Consider the following 22,571-nt stretch of genomic DNA (forward strand, 5'->3'; position numbering starts at 1 on the left):
TTTGCTACCCCATGGGCTGTAGCCCGCCAGGCTCCTCTGTCCATAGAATTTTCCAGGCCAAGAATACTGGAGAGGGGTGCCATTTCCTTCTCCAGGAGATCTTCCCAACCCAGGGATCAAACCTACGTCTCCTGCATTGGAAGGTGAATTCTTTACCACTGCACCACTTGGGAAGCTTTTTCTCTTATAAGCCTTTATAATTAAAATTGGAATGGAATGATAAATAGCAAACCCCACAAAATCCAGTTTCAGACATTAAATTAGATAGATAAGTAACAAGAAGGTGTGTGTTGGTTTTTGAATATCCAGCATCCCATCCTATCATCTTTTAATGAAAAAAATGAGACCACTCTAATGAGAACAAATGGCTTCAACAGGTATCTTCCCCAGAGCAGTCTTTGCCTAGAAATCAGTCTCATTGATGTTATTTGTAAATGGCTCTTGGTTCACTGTATTATATACTGGGCAAGTGTTGTGGCCCAACAGTTTTTGTCTTCTCTCCATTGGTGCACAGTCTTATTTGCCTTTACCTTTCTGTGGCTTGTGAGAACACATTATGAATAATAATAGCTAGAAGCATATGCTACTTATTAACCATACTGGTTTAATATTTCATCAAAGTCCATAAAATATAGCAAAGTCATATGTTATCCCAACTGGAACACTTAAGGATACAGGGACACTTTAATAATTATATGTGACAGCAGGTATAATCCAGGACTGTCCCAGGTTTTGAAGGATAATTTTAAAAATTAGGTAATGGAGATCTAATGCACAACACAGTGATTTATAGACACCGACACTGTATGATAAGGGCTTCCCAGGTGGCTCGGTAAAGTGTCTGCCTGCAATGCGGGAGACCCAGGTTTGATCCCTGGAGATGGCAATGGCGACCCACTCTAGTACTCTTGCATGGAACATTCCATGGACGGAGGAGCCTGGTAGGCTATAGTCCATGGGGTCGCAAAGAGTCAGACATGACTGAGCGACTTCACTTTCACTTTCATTGTATATGATAAACTTGAAAGTTGCTGAGACTAGACTGTAAATGTTCTTAACCACAAAAGAAAGAAATGATGATTGTGTGATGTGATAATGGTGTTAGATAATGCTATAGTGGTGATCATGTTGCAGTATACAAGTGTATCAAACCGACATGCTGTATACCTTAAACTTACACAGTGTTGTATGTCAGTTGTGTCCTGGTCCAGGTGCGGGTTGGAAAAGAATTTCCAGGCATGAGACAGAATGAGAGGGGAATAAAGTTTATTAGAATGGGAGATGCTGTTAGAACAGTGGGCCAGCTCAAGGGAGAACAGACATTGAGTGGGGGTCCTTAGTCCACTTTTATACCTAGGGTACAAGGAGTCGGATAGGGGTCTTGTAGGTCATTTGCTGATTGGATGAGACATGTATACTGAGTGGGAGAAGAGTAAGACAAATACCTCTTCCTATGGGGCAGGAGGGGAGACAGGTTCTACTGCTCAGGAAGACCTGAAATCCATTAAAAGTTACAACATGGGGGGAGGGAAGGGCGATAAGGGTCTGGTTTTTCCGTTCCTGCATTCCAAGAACCTTCTTGGTTTTATCTGCTCTTTCCTCCTTGAGTCACCACAAATTAATATCTCAATTAAAAATTTTTAAAATTTAAATATATAAAATAAAATTTAAACTATAGAAAATCTTGACTTGTACAAATATTAAAAAGAGCATTCAGTAAATAATAAGGGAATGGATAAGAAATTCTAGTAGGTTCCAAGGAGAATACTAAATATTAGTCTTTATAGTTAAGTAAGGCATGCTGAAATGAATTAACAATGAATGCAAAGCTGACAGACTGGTCAGTATCCATCAGGACAATAATCAGTTGCATTCGAGTGGACACAATTTGCGTTTCTGTGGACAAAAAATCATTTGCATTACTATCGGTTTTCTTCATTTTGTAGAGTTTAAAATAGCTTAAAGATAATCGCAGCTACACAGGTGTATCACTCACTAATTTCTGGCCCACATCAAAGGCCTTCACAGTTTTTCCTGGCGCTGGCAGGCTAGGCACCTGCTTAGTTACATGTCACATATTCTCGCTGTTGTTTGCATCACATGATCTGGACGTAACTCCTAATTGCTGCTTTGGTGGAGTTTTTGATTTTTCATTTATTCTTAGACTCCTGTGTTGGTTCTCTCTTAAAAAGAGGATTTTTAGTAACAAAATTGGAATTTATTTTACAGTTTGTCAAGTTGTACAATATTAAGTTGTACTCCTCTTTCATATTTAAGATTGGCCAGAACGTAAACTGTTGTTATTTTTGGGGGGGAAAAGCTACTTTTATTCTGTTTTGGTTGCCTCCTCTGGGAGGACTGGAAGCATTTTGGCAGGAGGAACTGAGCAATCTGCAGCTGTTCAAATACTTTGAGCCTTTGGATTGATTGTGGATTTTGCTTTAAAACCCTCCCCCCACTTAAAAAAAAAAAAGAATGAAAGAAAATCCAACAGTCAATTGCATCTACTACTTTTTTTAAAAAAACTGTTGCTTGGTAAGCTGCAGTTTTACTTCTGTAACCAGAGGCTGTGTTTATTTTCAGCGTTGGCAGTTCTGCCTAATGAATCAACTGGTATTGAATTCACAAGGGGAGGTGCCGTTTCCCGCCCTCCATCTGTTTGCCAAATGTGTGTGTTCCCTCAGCTCTTAGTGGTGGCTTCACTAAAAAGAGCCATTAGCAAGCGGGTGTTCTCACTGATTTCTCAGTCCTCTGTCTGACTGCTTGCTGGTATTTTTCCCTTGTGGTTCCATAGAGGTTGTTTGCCAAAGCACCACACTTGTGATTCTAGAGAAAGTGTGTGTCTGTTTGTTGTGTAGGTATAAAGTTTGGCTCTGCATTACTCATAGTTTTAGTTTGATTCTTGAGCCTTGGTTTGGTCCTTCACGATGGGGTGTCTGTCTCTAAGCAGTAGTGTTGCCATGGGGATTGAAATTACTCCAAAAAGGAGACAAGAGCTCCAGTGAATCCTAGTAGGCTCTTAAAAACTGGGAGCCTGTGATGAATTTCTTTGGATTACATTCTATTTTCAGCAAATCCTTCTTTAATTCTTGTTCTTCCCTTTTCTTTTAAAATTCTTATTGGTAATAGGGAGGAAGTTGTTTTATTAGCAAACTTTGGAGGTATCTTTTTCATGTTTTACTTTCGTTTGTATCAGGAGTCTTTTAGGTCAGTACTTCTCTTGAATGTGCAGATGAATCACTTGAGATTTTGATGAGATGAAGATTCTGATTCTGTCGAATTAGGAATCTGAGATTTTGTATTTCAATTCAGCACAGGCCCCACTATGAACAGTAAAAAACCTCAGGGCATATAACTTTGGTAGTTTTTCCATGGTCTTTGGAATAATTTAGATAGTCAAGGGTAGAATGATTTGGTTGGTGTTTAGTACCAAAGTCGGAGTAGGCAATGGCACCCCACTCCAGTAACTCTTGCCTGGAAAATCCCATGGATGGAGGAGCCTGGTGGGCTGCAGTCCATGGGGTTGCGAAGTTGGACATGACTGAGCGACTTCATTTTCACTTTTCACTTTCATGCATTGGAGAAGGAAATGGCCACCCACTCCAGTGTTCTTGCCTGGAGAATCCCAGGGATGGGGGAGCCTGGTGGGCTGCCGTCTATGGGGTCACACAGAGTTGGACACGACTGGAGCGACTTAGCAGCAGTAGCAGCAGTAGTACCAAAGTATTTGGAGATATTTGCCTTCACACTGGTATCAGGAACCAGGTAGAAGAGTCAGACAACTTTCTAATTCTTCCCAAGACAGACCTTCACATTGAACATATGTTATTTTGTTTGAGATTTTGAAATTTCTAGGACATTTTACATACCCAATTTCAAATCTAAACTTGAAATTTTTTTCAAAGTAAAGTATGAGTTATTTGGGAGTTCTATTACTTGTGTACAAAAACATTGATTATGTTCTTTTTCCAGTGACATGCCTCACTTCTTGATATATTACTTAGGCTTTAAAAATAATTTCCCTGACATTTGATTGTATGAGTATTTTAATATCACTGTCTCTTGTGTACTGTGCGATTTTATTTAGCCTACTAAACAGTTTTATAAGAACTGAGTGTTATCTAAGAAGTCTTTTGAGTACTATTAAATGTTATTACTCTATTCTGACCTAGATAATGAACAGTAAACTATTTTAAATAAGGCCACTGACCCACTGAAGAGCTGTTCACCACATATACACACAAAGAAGGAACCTAATTTAAGTACTGCATTGATCTGTATTACCTTCACCTTATTCCCCTAAACTTCTAGTTAGTTTTGGAAGTTACTGAAAAAGAGAAAGTACAAAAACTTGCTTTTAAAGCAAAGGATAAGGATCATGAGAAAAAAACTATTCAATACTTATAAAAAATACTGGCTAACTGGAGGAGGCTGAAAGAAGAATAAGAAATTCAAATGGCAAAAGAGAAATGCATATGTAAGGAGAGTGAAGAATCTAGATGTTCATGAAGAGCATGTCAGGGAAGAGAAACTTTTTCTCTACTCTCTTAGGTTCAGTTATTGGGAGCCTGTGAATTAAGGTGACAAAGGACAAATCTGCAAGAGAAAAGAGTTTATTTATGAATGCAGTCTGCATACAGTGATGAGTAACTCAAAAAAGTGGTTGGAATTTAGGGCTTATATACCCAGTGCACTTGGAGAAGGCAATGGCAGCCCACTCCAGTACTCTTGCCTGGAAAATCCCATGGATGGAGGAGCCTGGTGGGCTGCAGTCCACGGGGTCGCTAAGAGTCGGACACGACTGAGTGACTTCACTTTCACTTTTCACTTTCATGCATTGGAGAAGGAAATGGCAAGCCACTCCAGTGTTCTTGCCTGGAGAATCCCAGGGACAGGGGAGCCTGGTGGGCTGCCATCTCTGGGGTCACACAGAGTCGGACACAACTGAAGTGGCTTAGCAGCAGCAGCAGCATACCCAATGAACTAGGAGAAAAGAATTGGGTAAAGAAAGGCTCCTATGAGAAGACCCAGTAGGTTTCTTTAGGAAACACACGTGTTTCTTGAGAACAAACATGAGATAAGAACGTCTGTGATAATATTTGTTTGTGCAGGTGTGAGTGTTTTTTTCTGTTTTTTTTTTTTTTTTTCATAGCCCTGAAACTCTCTTGGAGAGCCTTGTTCCCAGAAGATACTACTTTAAGTCAGATAAAGGAAGCTCTGACAAAACTTCTTTCTCCATTTGTTGACTCTCAGATGTCTTCAACTTAAGATAATCTTTGTACTAATCTTAGTACTGTAAGGGTGTGAGGTCTGAGTGAATCCCCACAGGAGAAGAGGGCACATTTACAGTGAAGAAGGAAAGGCTTGAGGTTAAAGAGGAGGAAGACTCAGTGGATTGTGTGATGGAGGTGTTATTCACATTTCTCCTCATTTCCCTCTTTGGAAATTTGGTTAGGACTCCTAAAGTTAAGCAACTCTTCAGAGCACTTCTGCTCTCAGAGAATTTACCCTGAATGAGAATCTACATCAGCTGGACACAGGTAGAGTTATTTTAGAGCCTACACCTGTCTGGCTACCTCAGGCCTGAGGCTTCAGGGTCTGTGACAGTCACATTTTATACCTAGGTTTTAATCTTTAATTGTAATTCTTTTTGAAACAGATAAAGCATATTTATTCATCTATACTGTCATGATATAATTGCTCAAACAAAAATCTAATATCGTTTCACATACTAAGTATTAGGTTGGCCAAAGTGTTCATTCAGGTTTCCATAAGATGTTACAGAAAAACCCAGATGAGCTTTTTGGCCAGAACAATAATAACTGGGCCACATAATAACTGGAAAAACCCAAACAAGCTTTTTGGCCAAAACATTAATAAGCCTAAGTGATCCATCAAGGGGATAATTTTGTATGCATTTTTAAAAATTTGAATAAGAATTCGGTTTGCCTATTTTCTGTGTGGCAATTACTATTTTATACAGTCTTTTATTTAAATGTATTATTTTTTTTTTCCTAGTCATCAAACACAGACAACCTGTTGGGATCATCCTAAAATGACTGAACTCTTTCAATCCCTTGGTGAGTGTTATTTTAGTTAATAGTAATTAATTGACTTCAACAACTGAGAATTGTATTTCTTAAATGGACTCTAGTCACCAGTTTTCCTTACATGGCATATTATGTTTAAAGGACCTTGTCACGGGCATGTAAAAACAGCTGAATTTCTAAGGGCAAAGCAGTAAACAGATTTTACGTTTCTTAAGAGAACATATGGTTCACAATAGCGTGAACTCAAGAAGGTTGATTTTAAAAGAAGTATAATTGGTTTTACCTCCCTCATATTGTATCATCTTAAATTCAGCTTTGTGTGAAAATAAAAACAATAGAGTACAGCAGCCTGTAATCCATTGCTTCATATTTACTTTTTGCTCACTGTTTATTTATTAAATATTATTAAATTAGCTTGTCTAATTTTTTGTCTAAGTAGTCATTAAAAGCTAAACTCACTTTAATAAAAATGCATGAGAACACGTGAGATGAGAATCCTAACATTGTAGATTTCTAGGAGAATATGGCTGTGAGCTGATTATTATTACTGCTTCTCTTAGGCCGTTCCAGTGGCTTTGAAAGAGTTTTCTTACAGGGGATCTGAAGTGCCACTGGAGAAGGGAAGTGGCCCCCCAAGGCTCTCATTCACACAGTCATTTCAGCAAGGAGGGGCACTCCTTTTATCTCTTTCTATATCAGGCTTCTGTGTGAGCTTTCTCTTGGATGAGTGAGGACAGTTACAACGGTTGAACAGACAAAAGACAAACCACTGGATTGTTTTAGTTTGTAAAATGAGCACGCCAATGTTAAGAATTAAAGACTAACTCTTCTAATCTCCCTTATGGATACTCTGTCTTTAGGAGACAAAGAAAGAAATTCCAGTGTCTTTTTTTCTCAACTTGATGCTAAATCTTTCAAGTTTTTTTAAATTAAGATAATGTATAACATTACGTTAGTTTCAGGTGTACAACATAATGATTTGATATTTGTATATATTGTGAAATGATCATCATGATAAGTCTAGTTAACATCCATCATCTTAGCATAGTTACATAATTCTTTTTCTTGTGATGAGAATTTATAAGATCTATTCATTTAGCAACTTTTGAATAGGCAATAGGGTATTATTAACTGGAGTTAATCTACCGTTTCTAAAGATTTGAATATTGATTATTGTATAATTTTAACCAGATTGATTAAAGGGTGGAAGAAGCAAATAGAGCAGGACAGGAGGAGCATAGAAATAAGACTAGCTTTGCAAGTAGTGAGACAGACAGCCTAGGTGGCAGAAAACTGATTGTCCTTGCGGGGAAATGCCCTGGAAGAGAATCCCTCTTAGCAGTAGAGAAGGCAGCCTGTGGTGTGATGTATTTATTAAGTCATGGAAAGTCAACAGGCCGTGTTTCCCTTTCCTCATTTACCTCCTTTTCCTGTTTGAAAACGGTTTCTTGAGATCCGATAGCATTGCTTTGGAAAGTATCTCACCATGGTGCTAATGAACATTTAATTATTTTCTTATAAACACTGTGGATTTTAGGAAAAGACCTTTTCATGTGAAAAGACATAATAATTTTCCATCGTTGAAGTGAACAGATATATTCTTGCCATTCAATGTAAGTTAAACAATCTTAAGCACGCTTTTTGAATGTGTTCCATTTTCCATTTCAGCTGACCTGAATAACGTACGTTTCTCTGCCTACCGTACAGCCATCAAAATCCGAAGACTCCAAAAAGCACTATGTTGTGAGTTTATTCTGCCAGAGTTAATCACTCTGTTGTTTGGATTGCCTTTCTTGTTTTTTTTTTTTTTTTAAGACAAAGATAAATGAAGAGGGTGATGTGTTTGTCGAGTTAATCTGATTTTCAGTGTACCTCACTCAAGGAGTTGGCTGTGTTTCTGTGAATGCTCCATTATTCACCCCATCAGCAAGTATGCAGTAGTAAAACAAATGAACATATGCCATTCTCAGTTGGAGAAAAAAATTAACCAAAATACAGGAGTCACATAAAAAGCTTTTTCAAAAATTACGCTGCCACCCAATTTAAAAGGATTAAATCAAGGAATTGAAGTAGTAGATCATTGCCTTTTTAGTACTTTGTATTCATCTGTAAGATTCATTTCCAGCATAGGATTCAAAACAGTTTAATTCAGAGCAATCATATAATAAAGAAATACTGAAAAATTATATTCCTGACCCAAATTTGAATTGACCATTGTTGTCGTTCAGTCACTAAGTCCTGTCTGACTCTTTGTGACCCCAGGGACTGCAGCACGCCAGACTTCCCTGTCCTTCACCATCTCCCAGAGTTTGCTCAGATTCATGTTCATTGAGTCAGTGATGCTATCTAACGATCTCATCCTCTGCCACCCCCTTCTTTTGCCTTCAGTCTTTACCAGCATCAGGGTCTTTTCCAGTGAGTCAGCTCTTCACATCAGGTGGCCAAAGTATTGGAGCTTCAGCTTTAGTTCTTCCCATGAATATTCAGGGTTGATTTCCTTTAGGATTGACTGGTTTGATCTCCTTCTGTTCAAGGGGCTCTCAAGAGTCTTCTCTAGCACCACAATTATGTGTTCATTTAAAGCTCTGTGTTCATGTAACACAGTGTCTTGAGACATTTAATATTATCAATATGAACTTTAACCTGTAGAGAGTATGTTCATAATGGTAGTCTATGATAGTTTTGGATTTCCCTTGTAGCTCAGTTGGTAAAGAATCTGCCTGCAGTGCAGGAGACCCAGGTTCGATCCCTGAGTTGGGAAGATCCCCTGGAGAAGGAAATGGCAACTCACTCCAGTATCCTTGTCTGGAAAATCTCATGGACAGAGAAGGCTGGTAGGCTGCAATCCATGGGGTTGTAAAGAGTCAGCCACGACTAAGTGACTAACACACATACATGATAGTTTTACTAAAGGATTATTCCTTCTCCCATAACCTAAATTTAAGTATCAATATGAATGCTTTGCAACAGAGTATAGATTCATGCTATTTGGATTCTATCTGTAGCTTCTATTCTATAGCTTTAATGATTGAGTCTACTAAAAGAACTTTTAGGCCTTATCCGGTAGTTATTATGGAAAGTGACATGTGCCTTTATGTTTATAACAGCACAACTTGAATAATTCCAAATATTCTTGTTGCTACCTTTTGTTAACAGTTGTTGTATGTCTAGGCCATTCAGTGAAGCTTTGCAGATTACCCTTAGAAATGATATATTAAGGTTAAAAATCTGCTAGGTCAGTAGAAATTAAAAGTACAGTTTAAGCTGGTTATGTGAGGAGAGTTGAGGAAAGAGACGTGAAAATATAGCAAGGCAAAGCTTTAGAATAAGAAACACTTAAGCTATGTTTGGGCTTCCCTGGTGGCTCAGCTGGTAAAGAACGCACCTGCCAATGCAGGATATGCCAGAGATGTGGTTTCAGTCCCTGGGTTCAGAAGATCTCCTGGAGAAGGAAATGGCAATGCAGTCCAGTATCCTTGCCTAGAAAATCCCATGAACAGAGGTGTTTGGCGAGCTATAGTCCATGGGTCACAAAGAGTTGGACCCAACTGAGTGACTAATGTGGTGGAAGCTACGTGTGGAAGAGCTGTCTGAAGGGCTGAAAAAACCTCCAAGTGAGGCAATGGGCAAGAGGCTGACATGGCCTGAAAGCCCATCATCCTCAGAGTGCAAAAGATGATTGGCAGATTGTAGCAGTCACAGCAAGGATGGCAGAATGACCAGTTCCCAAATAGAAAGCCTGCACACTCTGGCTGGTGGTCTGTATGTTCAGGTGGAAGGGAATAGGAAGTGAATGGGGAGCACACAGAAGGGATTTTTAGGGAGCTCAGTAGGGCCAGGGTGCCAGCAGTTTCGAAAGAGGCTCAGCTGCAGGTCTGGTGTCCAGCTGACAGACCTGGAAGGACTTCTCAGGCCGGATGAGCTGTAGAATGAGGACAGATGACTCAGCCACAGTACTGCAGTGGGCAGCCTTTCCCTTCTCCAGGGGATCTTCCTGACCCAGGAATTGAACCAGGGTCTCCTACGCTAGACGCTGATTCTTTACCAACTGAGCTATCAGGGAACCCTCTCCATTGACAGGAGATGGCTATGTATCACTGTGGACACGGGTACAGTTTTCAGTAATCCTTGTGGGCAGATAAACAGATTAAACACATTCACTTATTTTCTTCTGTGGGTTCTCTGAGACCTAAAGAAAAAACTCTCTCCTTCAACTCATCCCTTCAAACTGGAGAGGAGCAGAAGAGACATGCCTCCCACCTCTAAACTAAATGACCTTTAGTGACCCTCACTTAGAAATGGGCTGAGTTGTTTTTGATTGCAAACGTGCAAGGTGATGTCCTCAGGGCCACCTGGCCGCCACTTTCTCAGCTGTCTCTGCCCCCATTGAGCTCCTAGTGGGGCCTTGACACCCCTAGTCCAGCTCACCTGTTTATGATTAATCTGCTCCTTCCTCTCCCATCTTTTCTGTTTACTCAAAATGCCTTGACCCTTCCTCTGCAATCGTCTGCAACCCTTTATTCCTTTCCAATGCTGTTAAAAATTTACTTCTTTTGGAAACATTTACAAGCTAATCCCACCTGCCTCCAGCTTTTCCAGAACTTTATGATGGCCTGTAACGACTTTCTCTCCCATCGAGCACCCGTCGCGTGCCTTTGTGTGACAGATAATGTGAAGAGGATTGCGCCGTCTGCATCAATACCTGCTTTGAGTCAACAGTTGTCTCTCATGCTGTGTAAATCTCCGCCCAGCATAGTGTCCTCACAAAGAGGGCATATTGTTGTTGTTACCATTGTTCTTTCATTTATTGGGCTCCAAGATTGGGCAGGGGATAAAACAATAGAGACTTGGTTCCCACACTCAAGGAATGTAAATTCAGACGCAACAGGTCTTGCTGCCCCCCGCATGGAATGGCCTTTACCTTGGCCAGTCTCTCCATCCTCCTCATTCATCATGGCCCATCGTAGACTCTTGCAGTTCAAGTGGATGCTGAAAGGGCAAGCTCTGTTTTCTGCTCCTCCTGCCTGAAGAGCTCATTCTCTTTCTTTTTAGGTCCTAGTTTAACTGTCATGCATCTCTAACCAGGCTTTCTTGGCTGCTCTATTCCAAATTAGGTCACTCCTGATTTTGCATCTCATAGATTCAGTTCTTTCCTAATGTGACACTTGTTTGTTCCTCAGGCTCTCACAGTGTTATATTTGATGTTTGGATATTTTCTTTATAGATTGAGGTACTATAGAATGCTTTCTGTTTTGCGTAAGTTAGGAGATAGAGCAACTTATGGGTGTATGTGTTAGGCGATATCTAAGATCAAAGTACCAAGGGAACAGAGGACAAGTAAGAGCTCAGGTGAAAGATGATGAAAGCTGAGTGCTGGAGGGGAGATGAGAACACAGATTTGTGAGGAGGAGGGAGAACTAAGGACTGGGGGATTTGGTACTTGATAGATTGCAGAGAGTGAAAAGAAAGTGTTAGGGTATCTCAGGAGTTACAGACTGATGATCTATGGATGGTAGTAACAGCCTTGTTCGGGGAAGGCGATGGCACCCAACTCCAGTACTCTTGCCTGGAAAATCCCATGGATGGAGGAGCCTGGTGGGCTGCAGTCCATGGGGTCGCTAAGAGTCGGACACGATTGAGTGACTTCACTTCCACTTTTCACTTTCATGCATTGGAGAAGGAAATGGCAAGCCACTCCAGTGTTCTTGCCTGGAGAATCCCAGGGATGGGGGAACCTGGTGGGCTGCCATCTATGGGGTTGCCCAGAGTCAGACATGACTGAAGCGCTTAGCAGCCAGCAGCAGCAGCAACAGCCTTGTTGTTCAGTCACTAAATAGTGTCATGTCTAACTCTTTGCAACCCCATGGATTGTAGCATGGCAGACTCCTCTGTCCTCCACTATCTCCCAGAGTTTGCTCAAATTCATGTCCGTTAAGTCAGTGATCCTATCTAACCATCTCTGGATTTCTATGTCATGAAAAGGCAAGACCTTTATTTGTACGTATTAAGGTGGAGATTCCTGGAAGAAGATAGTATAGCTCTGATTGGGAACAAAGCAGCAGGAATGTGGATTGGATATTCAAACAGGAGTTGAGAAAGAGAATCTAGAGTCTTCCAGAGAGAAGTAGTAACTGCAGTAATGAAAGTGAATGAGAGAGAGCATCAGACTTATAGAGGGAAAGGGCAGACATGAGACCTTGAGCACCACTACACTTCTGAGATGTCTGGGGAAGAGGAGCTAGGACGGAAGCCGTGAGGGGATGGTTAAACATTTCAAGAGGAGGAGAGTCATAGAAGCCCAAGGTCAGATGCTAAACAGTGTGTGTTTTTGCAGAACCGAAGAAAGGTGATCCAGTTCCATTCAACCCCCTTTGCTTCATTGTGGGTTTAAAGAAAAGCCTTAAAGTTGGTAGAAAATGATTCTTCTCTTTATTTCATTTGCTGCATGACTGAGCTGTCATTTGTCTCTCTTTGAAAAGAGAAAATCATCATTTTCTGTGATTTAAATGTAGTCTGTCGTGAAAGGTACCTAAATGTGACACACTTTGGGGAGATGTATTCCTGGCTTAGGCACTAAGGTAAAGTGTCAGAATAAATCACTAGAAGTTGAAGACATGGCAGTCTGTGGGATGTGGCAAATCACTGTTACAGCTACAAAGTGTATCACAAAGGAGGCTTTTCTAGAAGAAATTCAAGGACAACCTGATCCAGGAAATGGTCTTTTTGGCATTTGGGCTTTTGTCACTTCATGCCATGTGGGAATGTCATAGCCGTGCTGTGTTGCTGGCAGAATTAGTGTTGGAATTCAGAAAACTTAGAACATTTTGGCAGTATTTGAATATGTTTCTCTGTATCTGTGTGGAATTATCGTTCTATGGCTCTGTCATTTATTATGCACTTCTCTTTGTCAAGCACTGTGAGGAACAAATTTGAATTTTACTCCTGTCCTCTTCAAGGTTATAATTGAAAATAGTGTACAGTGCCAAGAAATGGGGTAAAAATGACGATGAAAATTCTAGATGGTTCTTTATGTTTTTGTCTGACACCGTCTAGAATGCATGTGACGCACAGGTTACTTTTGTAATTAGCTGAAATTTTACTATCTGAAGGAAATGGATTCATCTTTTATCTAGATGTGTGTGTTTTATATTCTCTTTTTCTCTCTGTTGAAAGAAATGACTTCTCTGTTGATTTAGAAATCATTTTAATCTGTACAATTTTAAAGCAGTTCTTTTCCCCTGTAGATAGCTTAGGATAAAAAATAAATCATTCTATGGTGTTTCATAAATGTCTTTAAAAATTCAAAATTAGTGGTTATTCAATGGTTAAAAACAAAAATACAAAGGAAGCTATTTGTTTATTTTATTAAACTGTCAACATAGGTCATATTTTTGAGGGAACAGTTTTGTATCATGCAGAAAGAAAATTGTTTACATATAAAGAAAAGTTTTCTGAAGCTTATTTTTTTAACGTTAAAAAGTTAAGTATGGCAGTAGGGGAAGAATTTTATAATGCAGTAGTTTCCCTGAGCAAACCTTAAGTTCACATGGGTTCTGTAACTTTCCAAACCTACAGGTTTATATTTAGACATCATCTCCATACTTAATAAATGTATAAATATGTGGTAGTTTGATAATCTAACATGTTTTCCTGTTTTCAGTTAGCTAATGATTGACTCAAAGTGAATTAAAAGAAAGATTATGTAAAGTTCTTCTATTTGTCCAAACTCTTCTTCTTGGCCTTGGAGGGCCTCCCCTGGGCCAACATGGCCTGCCCCTCTGCGTGTCTGCCTCACAGTAACCATATGCCACCCAGTGTGTGACCACACACCATCCATACTGCCATCATCATTTTTTGGAACTGCCTAGAATTCTTTGAATTCTTGTCTTTTCTCAAGCAGTTTTCTCTTCTGGAATTCTTTCCTTGCTTTACATGGATCTCTTGTATCTTATCTATTGTTTAAGGTCCATTTCAAATCCCATCTTCCCAGGGGGCCTTTTCTAGGCTGCTTCTACTCCCCTAGCAGTAATAGCTCTCATGGAAATTGATGTCTTCTCTTAGGGCATTTTCAGTAAAGTTATCAGAATGCTTATCCTCCTCAGACTGGTGATCTTTGAGAGCAGGGCTCTTCTACTTTCTCCTCTGTGCCCACCCTGCATGCTCTAGCACCAGCCATGCCCATGTAGAGGTTCTGTCCATGAAGAATAAGCAGTGGAAGCAAATACATGAAGAGTCATGGCTGGGGGTCCTGGCCTGTGAACCTCTTTTACCCCTACCTAATTACAAGTTACGTATTTGCCAAAGTTTCATGGAAAGCAAACCAGGTTGGGGCCAGATTTTGAGGGCCTTATAAACTAGGCTTGGGCTTCCCAGGTGGTGCTAGTGATAAAGAACCCACTTGCCAATGAAGGAGACATAAGAGACATGGGTTTGATTCCTGGGTTGGGAAGATCTCCAGGAGGAGGGCAGAGCAACCCACTGCAGTATTTTTGCCTGGAGAATCCCATGGACAGAAGAGTCTGGCAGGTTACTGTCCATAGGATTGCAAAGAATTGGACACAACTGAAGCGACTTAGAACATAGATAAGGCTTGACTCAGTAGGCAGTGGAGAGCTATTGTTTTTCTACAGAACCTGTTTTAGGAACTAAATATCTTCAGTGAACTTTGTATTTAATGATGTGCATGTGAGAAACTATTTAAGAATGATCAGTTTCACAGTGATATAAAGAATGAATGGGAGAGTGGTGAGTGGGTTGTTTTCAGGAGTTTGAAAAAGAGCTGTGTCATATTCTAGATGTTCTACCAGAAGGAATAGAGCTTCCCAGGTGGTACTGTGGCAAAGAACCCACCTGCCAATGCAGGAGATGCAAGAGACTCGGTTTAGGTCTCTGGGTCAGGAAGATCTCTGTATCTGTTATGGTTAGGAAATGGCAATCCGTTCCAGTATTCTTGCCTAGAAAATGCCATGGGTAGAGAGGCCTGGTGGGCTACAGTCCATCCGGTCACAAAGAGTCAGACACGACTGAGCCACTGAGCGTATACACACATACACACACACACTCACACACACACACACACACACACCCCATAAGGAATAGACTTAGAGATTTATGCTTTCCTACATTCAAAAGTACAAAGAGACTGAAGAGAGGAAAACCAGAAAAATAAACTAGGATATAGAATATTCTATAGAGTGAAAAATGAGGTCATATTGAGAAGTGTCAAGAGCATAGATTCAAAAGTGTGAATGTAAGAGATGTGGATAAAAGAAGAGTTTAGAGATGTAAGAATGGAAATGCTATTTATTTTTTTAAAAGTTGAAATTAGCTAAAAAGGATAGATTCTTAAATTGAAGAATCAAGCTAAAAACTCAAGACTGGAAGTAACTTTATTTCAGTGTCATTCTATAATGTAGTGACTGTACATATTCCTTTTTTTCACCTGATTAGTGGATCTCTTAGAGTTGAATACAACAAATGAAGTTTTCGAACAGCACAAACTGAACCAAAATGATCAGCTTCTTAGTGTTCCAGATGTCATCAACTGTCTGACAACAACTTATGATGGCCTTGAACAAATGCATAAGAATCTGGTCAATGTTCCTCTCTGCGTGGATATGTGTCTCAACTGGCTACTCAATGTATATGATACGTAAGTTTGCATTTTTTCCATTAAAATGTAATCATTGGATGAAATTTTTTGATGATGTAAAATATCTGAATTTTTGTAACTGAATTTTTAAGAAAGTACTTTCAAAGTACTTTTCCCAGTGGAAATATTTATGTTAATTGTTGAGAAGGAATGACTTTCAAAAAGTTGAGTTCTTAACCAACAATGGAACAAAAAAGAATGTCCCTCTATGATTTTAAGATCTTACTTCAGTTTATAAAGACTGTCAAATTTGTAGTGTTTTTAGTCTCCATGCTAGAGGAAGCCTAATGAAAAAAGTCTGATTTCCTTCCTCAATTTTTTATAGTATATTTTCAAAAGAAAAAATTTAATATGTATTGTTTTGAGTTTACAGATTTATTGGTTCATAATAATCCACTCTGCATTTTTTTTGTATGACTACTTAAGAGCAATTTGGATGGCAGTTAAAAGGATTTAATTTCTCTTTTGGTATTGGCTTTATTTATTGCAATTGTGGTTATGTGTATATATTGTGTTTTAAATAACTTATGCTTTAGGCCACTCTAATATCTATAATTTAATTAGATAGTCAATGTTACATAGAGAGCACTCCCTACTTCCAGCATGACTCATTTGCCATTAATTTGACTTTCTCGAATGTGACAATGCATTTGTGAAATAATCAATTCTAGAAAGCCCTGCTGTGGGCTGACATTTCTGAAACATTAGGAATTATTCATTCTTCTGGTAGGGGGTTAAAGTATGCAAAGATGAAATAAGAAAATTAGAACTTTTGTTTTTCTCTCAGACTCTGAAAGTTATTTTTTATTAATTAGCTATCTGAAAATTTGTGCTTGTCGGTTTTATATTTGATTTAGAGTGATAGAAAATAGATGATAGTTCATAAATGCAAGCAGCTGATTGATTCTGTATAAGAAGTAAATGATAGTTACAATAGCTTTCAGGATGATTTAATTAAAATTTCATTTATTCTTTTGGTTAGAAAAATCTTTTATCTTCCATTCCTTATGAATATCATAACAAAGCTTTTTTTAATAATCAAATTGCCATTGTGTGGTTGAGAGCTCTTACGAGACTCACTGAAGAACAGATAGCATGAATCTCCATTACCATGATGAACATGGGCTTTGCTATCTCCTTGTCTAATACATTTTAATACATTTCATTTTGACTCCAATTTTTATACTTCTAGGATAAAACATGACTGTTAGCATTAATTCACTGTTAAGTTGATCTTCAATTTTTTTAAACCTGTAAGACATTTTCTGTAGTAAATTCACTAAAATAAGAGATCAATTAGGTGTTTTATCTACAAAGCTTATCACTTAATTTTATGTCTCAGAAAGCTATAGTTAAGAACTTCATTAGCTCTATGGTGTATGGTAGAGGTGTGCCTTTCGATCTATATTGTAAGGAAGAACTGGAGAAGACGTTAAATTGCCCTCCTTCTTTCAGCATTATCTGTGACTCTAACACACTCTGTTAGGCAGCTTAAACAACAGAAATTTATTTCTCACAGTCCTGGAGGCTGAAAGTCCAAACTCACGATGTCAGCAGGGCTGATTTCTTCTGAAGCCTCTTTCCTTGGCTTTTTTAATGGCTATCTTCTCCTTGTGTCCCACATGGTTTTGCTTCTGTGTGTGTCTGTGTCCTAATGTTCTTTAAGAACTCTAATCATAGTGGATTAGAGCCCACCCTATATGCTTTATTTTAACAACTGCAAATTTTAAGACTCTCCATATTTAGTTGCATCTTGAGGTACTGGGAGTTAGGACTGCAACATATCAGTTTTAGGGGAATGTAGCTCAGCCCATAACATGTACATATGCTGTTTTCACTGGACTGCCCAAAAGGAATAGTGCCACTTAGTTGGGAAGGAAGCAGTGTGTGAAATGTTGTGATTCATATTCCAGGGAGTTAAATTTTGGCATATAATCACTTTCTACCATCAAATGTGAACACACGAGAAATGCAACACAGAGATAAGTGTTTCTTATCTCTGATAAGACAGTATTTTGAAATTCTCCTTTTCAAAAAAAAAGAGCTTTTAGGATTTATCCCCTTTCCATGCCAAAGAGAGTCCTTGACTCTTGAAAATCCCTTGGACAGCAAGGAGATCAAACCAGTCAATCCTAAAGAAAATCAACCCTGAATATTCCCTGAAAGGACTGATATTGAGACCGAAGCTCCAATGCTTTGGCCACCTGATATGAAGAGCTGACTCATGGGGAAAGACCCTGATGCTGGGAAAGATTGAACGCAGGAGGAGAAGAGGGTGACGGGGGATGAGATGGTTGGATGGCATCACCGACTCAATGGGCATGAGTTTGAGCAAGCTCCAGGAGACATTAAAGAGATGGGCATGACTTAACTACTGAACAACAGCAGCATGCCAAAGAGACTGCAACAACCAGGCTGGATCAGAGCAGCGGCCGTTCAGCTGAGTTTTCCATTTTGAAGAGAAACGCCGCTAATTCACCTAAGGAAAAGAGAGTTACTCCTCTGATGGTAGTCTCAGATGGCCAGAGTTAATTATCCAAGTTTCTGTAGCAACTATGACTTATTCATTTATCTACATAAGAGATATTGGGACCTAGATTCAAGCCCTGGATTGAGAAGATCCCCTGAAGAAGGGAAAGGCTACCCACTGCAGTATTCTGGCCTGGAGAATTCCATGGACTGTATAGTCCATGGGGTCACAAAAAGTCAGACATGAGTAAGTGACTTTCACTTCACTTCAAACAAGAGTTATTAGCTGTTTTCAAGTCATTAGTTTCCTTTGAGAAACTGATAGAACTGTGATCTATTGCATCCAATGCACCAGGATATTATGGACCCCTAAAAAGTCTCTGAACCTTGGAAATGGTATCATGACCAAGCTCTTCTCTTCATTCAGTTAATCTGACATTCATCTATTAACTATGGAGATATATATATATATATATATATATGAAACTGCATTGCTTTGTGTAGCATGTTGCAACAAGACCTGGTATTTTCAGCTCTTGAAATATATTCAACCAGCTCTTGAAATAACAAATGATGCACACACAGAAGGTCCTAGAATTCTGGAAGCAGAAGGACTTCAAGGATCTTCCATTCTGTCCTCATTTTACTGATTGAGAAACTGACCCAATGAGATAAGACAATTTATCCACAGCTACTTACTGTATATTAGTGATAGGTATGTAACTAGTATTCAGGTTTTTTGATGATCACTTGATTTTTCCTACTTATACTGCCATATTCAAGAAAAATGGGACTTTATAAATTATATTGTTTGCTGTTTCTTTCAGCTTTTAACATGTGCCACCTTCTAATATTCTAAACTGTCTGAAAAAAAGTCTATTTTCTTCTGTTGTGGAGAATAAGAATTCAAATTTTAGGTTCTGGTTGCTTTACAACTTGGCAACCACTTAATTTTTGGCATCTCAATTTTTCAGATGAAAAACAGATAAAATTATCTGCTCTGCTTCTCATACATAAGTGATTGTGAAGGGCAAATGATCTAGTATATTTAGAAAGTACCTTATAAACTATAAAGATAAGATTGATTCCATTTATGTGTTCACAGCCTCACTCAGTCTTGATCTTCCTGGGCTAAAAAGTCTTAATTCCACAATCTTCCTTTTAAATTTAATGGAAATCGAATTCATTTAAATCAAGATTTAAAGCAGTAGTCTGGATTATTTGGTTTAAATATTTTTGTCCCTGCATAAAATATTAATCTCATTTGATGCATTGTTAAGTCATTTTCCCCACTATCCAAGGTAGATATAATTTTATTTATAAGGTATATCTTTCTGGTTGAATTAATTTCAGGAGAATTTATGAAAACTATCAGGGAACTAAATACTGAAATATAGGGTTATGTTACTCACTGAAAAATTTTATTGTCTCCCTATTCTCTTTCAAATTCTGCAACATATTTAATATTAAAGCCCTCTATCATCTGGCTCCATATAACCTCGGCAGCATTGTCAGTCATTTACCCTTGATGCGAGTTCTTGCTGTACCTGATGAATCTTGACTTTAGAGCTTAAATCTGTTTCCTCTGTCCCCTTGTCTGGGCTTTTCCTATGATTATTTGCTTTCTCCTAGTCAGGGTAGCTCAGCCATGTCATGTCTTCAGTGTCTTATTTTAGACTTATCTTCTCTATCAAATGTTGTGAGGCTAATATACTTAGGCTAAACACCAATCATTAAGGACTAGTCAGCCACAGTGATCTTGTGTTTGATTATTTCCATGCATAAGATCGGTCTTGTCTTTCCTGATGATTCTTGAGCTGTTTTCTTGTCTCACCTGTCCAGCTAGTCATGGGTAGGAATCGGATCTTATACTTATGGTACACAGAGCAATGCTGGGTTCTCAGTAAGCCTTCATAATCATTGGTGGTGCCATGAATAGATGATTGACATTTTCAATAGTCTCCTGATGGGGATCCTTTGTTGTTCTGTCACCATAGACTGGAGGTCAGCCTCTAATGTGTATGAGTTTGATCTTTTTTTTCCACTTAAGGGCTTACTTTGTTCTTAGCCACATTCATGTGCTAGTCCATTTGCACAGCGTTTTGTTATTTTCTGCAAGTCTATTGTCCAGAGAATATAATTTCTTGAGTTTTGGAGGCTAAAAAACAGACACAGTCTTCTTTTCATGTGATAATTAGGAAAGATCTTAAAAATATGCGGTAGAAACACACTTCATAGCAGGGCTCAGTTTAAGGCTAATTTGAAACCTGTATTTCTATAATTGTGAGAAACTGGAATGTGTATATAGTAGATTTCTGCTTATAATGGGTATATTTATTTTAAAATTTAAGTATTAGTTATTTCATAGGTCAGTTCTGAATGTTGTACACATATATAGCAAGGGTTCAGTATGTTTGTTGGGTATGATTTAGATTATAAAGTGTAGGCTATCAGGGGACTTCTTTTTTTTTTTGCTGTCCCCTACAGTTTGCAGACTCTTAGTTCCCCAGCCAGGGATTGAATCTGGGTCCTCGTCTGTGAAAGTACAGAGTCCTAACCACTGGACAGTCAAGGAATTTCCACAAGGGACTCTTTGAAAATAACATTTTACTAATCTCTAGGCATGTTTTCCTTTTTATAAACTTATTTTATACTTTATATGTCATAGTGTAAATACAGAAACTTACTTGCATATTTATAATTTGAGAAGGAAAGATATCAATTAGCATTAATAATAAAAATATCAATAAGCCAGACTTAAGTCCAGTTTGACAATAAGACTACCTAAAATTAAATGAGACAAATATTCATATGTTTTTAAATGTTATGAATTGCTACATTTTATGTACTCATATAATTATGTAAACATTTAGTTATAGGTTTTAAATGTGTTGTAATTGTGTATGGAAAACATAAGAAAATTCACAATGAAAACTGAAATTGAAAACTGATCCTGTTTATATGAAATAGTAAAGACAGCAGTCTTTACATCTTTATTTTTTTGAGACTGTGTGTTATTTCACAGCAAGGATCATGTGTTTTTAGTGTTTGTAGCTTCTGCATTTTGCTTTCCACAGCCCCAAGATCCAGTACAGCATGACATCTGATAAAACAACTCATTTATTTTTTAACAAAAGAATAAATACAACTTTAACAAAAGATTTTAACTTTTGTTAAAATTCTTTAACAACAAAAAAATAAAACTCCATGTTTTTAAACATAAAATAAAGTTATTCTTCTAGTCAAAGTATATGTTAAATTGAAATGGTCTCTCTTTGGTATAATATGAAGCTATTTCCTAGGGTTAATTAAATACATTTTGTATTTAATTGTAATTTGATACTTCCCCAAATAAAGATTGCATGCCTGTGTGTTTAAGATCATTGACTGTTATAACTGCAGTAGTAATTTATAGAAACCACATTGACAGAGTTAAAAAAAAACAAACAATGAAGACCACGTGTTTTAAGTATTCAACAAGTTATAAACTCTCAATATAGAGCTAATTTTCCAGTCAGTTTTTTTTACATCTGTTTTTAGATACATCATTATCCCTTTCTTACTATATTGCCACATGCATATTATATATATCAGTAGCTATTTTGTATATTGCATATATAATTATTAACAAATTTTAATTGTGTTTATAAAAATGAAATTTTTTTAGCTTTATAATTAGCACTTTGATTTTGCTCTATTTTGTTCTTTCTAGTTCATATGTTGTGTAAAGTGATTTTAGGCTGTATATTGTTTCCAGACTAAGTCAAATATACTGTTACAATTTGTCATGAACTTATGGTATGGACTTAACATTAATTAATAAAATTGAATAGAAAGTTGCATTAAGATGCAGCTTTTTTATGATTTACCCTCAAGAAAATAGACATCCAGGAATAATTAACGTATCTATGCAGTTTTAAAGACATCTAACACATTGAGATTCTTAAAATTTCAGGGGCCGGACTGGCAAAATAAGAGTGCAGAGTCTGAAGATTGGATTGATTGCTCTCTCCAAAGGCCTGTTAGAAGAAAAATACAGATGTATGTAAGACTTTTCCTCCACCAGTACTGTTTTTAGTAATAATAATAACAATTTATTGTATATTTACTTTTGTGATTTGCTAGTAATAACGGTTCCCATTTTTAAAAAATCCTTGACTATACATGTACTAGGCTAGACAAAGGGTATCGGTGCAAAGTGATGTGGATTTCTATGAAATAGAAAACTGATTTATAGGATCAAGATGTGAGGTGCCTTGATAGAGTAAGAACCAACTACAGATTATATCTCATTTAATTCTTTGAATGATTGTCCCATAATATAGGCATTGTGATGTCCATCTTCTAGCTGAAAAAAAAAACCATGCTGGGGATGGGTCAAAAATCTAGTTAAGGCTTCA

At 38.0% G+C, this 22,571-nt stretch overlaps 1 protein-coding gene across 12 annotated transcripts in view; it reads left to right on the forward strand.

Annotated features, from left to right (window-relative positions):
* Positions 1 to 22,571, forward strand: part of UTRN (utrophin) — a 547,129-nt gene that overhangs the window by 466,897 nt on the left and 57,661 nt on the right. For all 12 annotated transcript variants that reach the window (XM_040238622.1, XM_040238626.1, XM_040238624.1 and 9 more), the window contains 4 exons: positions 6,019 to 6,080; positions 7,719 to 7,793; positions 15,501 to 15,702; positions 22,127 to 22,212. In XM_040238622.1, the coding sequence (XP_040094556.1) occupies positions 6,019 to 6,080; positions 7,719 to 7,793; positions 15,501 to 15,702; positions 22,127 to 22,212 (425 nt within the window). The remainder of the gene's footprint in view (positions 1 to 6,018; positions 6,081 to 7,718; positions 7,794 to 15,500; positions 15,703 to 22,126; positions 22,213 to 22,571) is intronic.

The sequence above is a fragment of the Oryx dammah genome, unplaced genomic scaffold, assembly GCF_014754425.2.
Source record: "Oryx dammah isolate SB20612 unplaced genomic scaffold, SCBI_Odam_1.1 HiC_scaffold_4, whole genome shotgun sequence".
Taxonomy (NCBI): Eukaryota; Metazoa; Chordata; class Mammalia; order Artiodactyla; family Bovidae; genus Oryx; species Oryx dammah.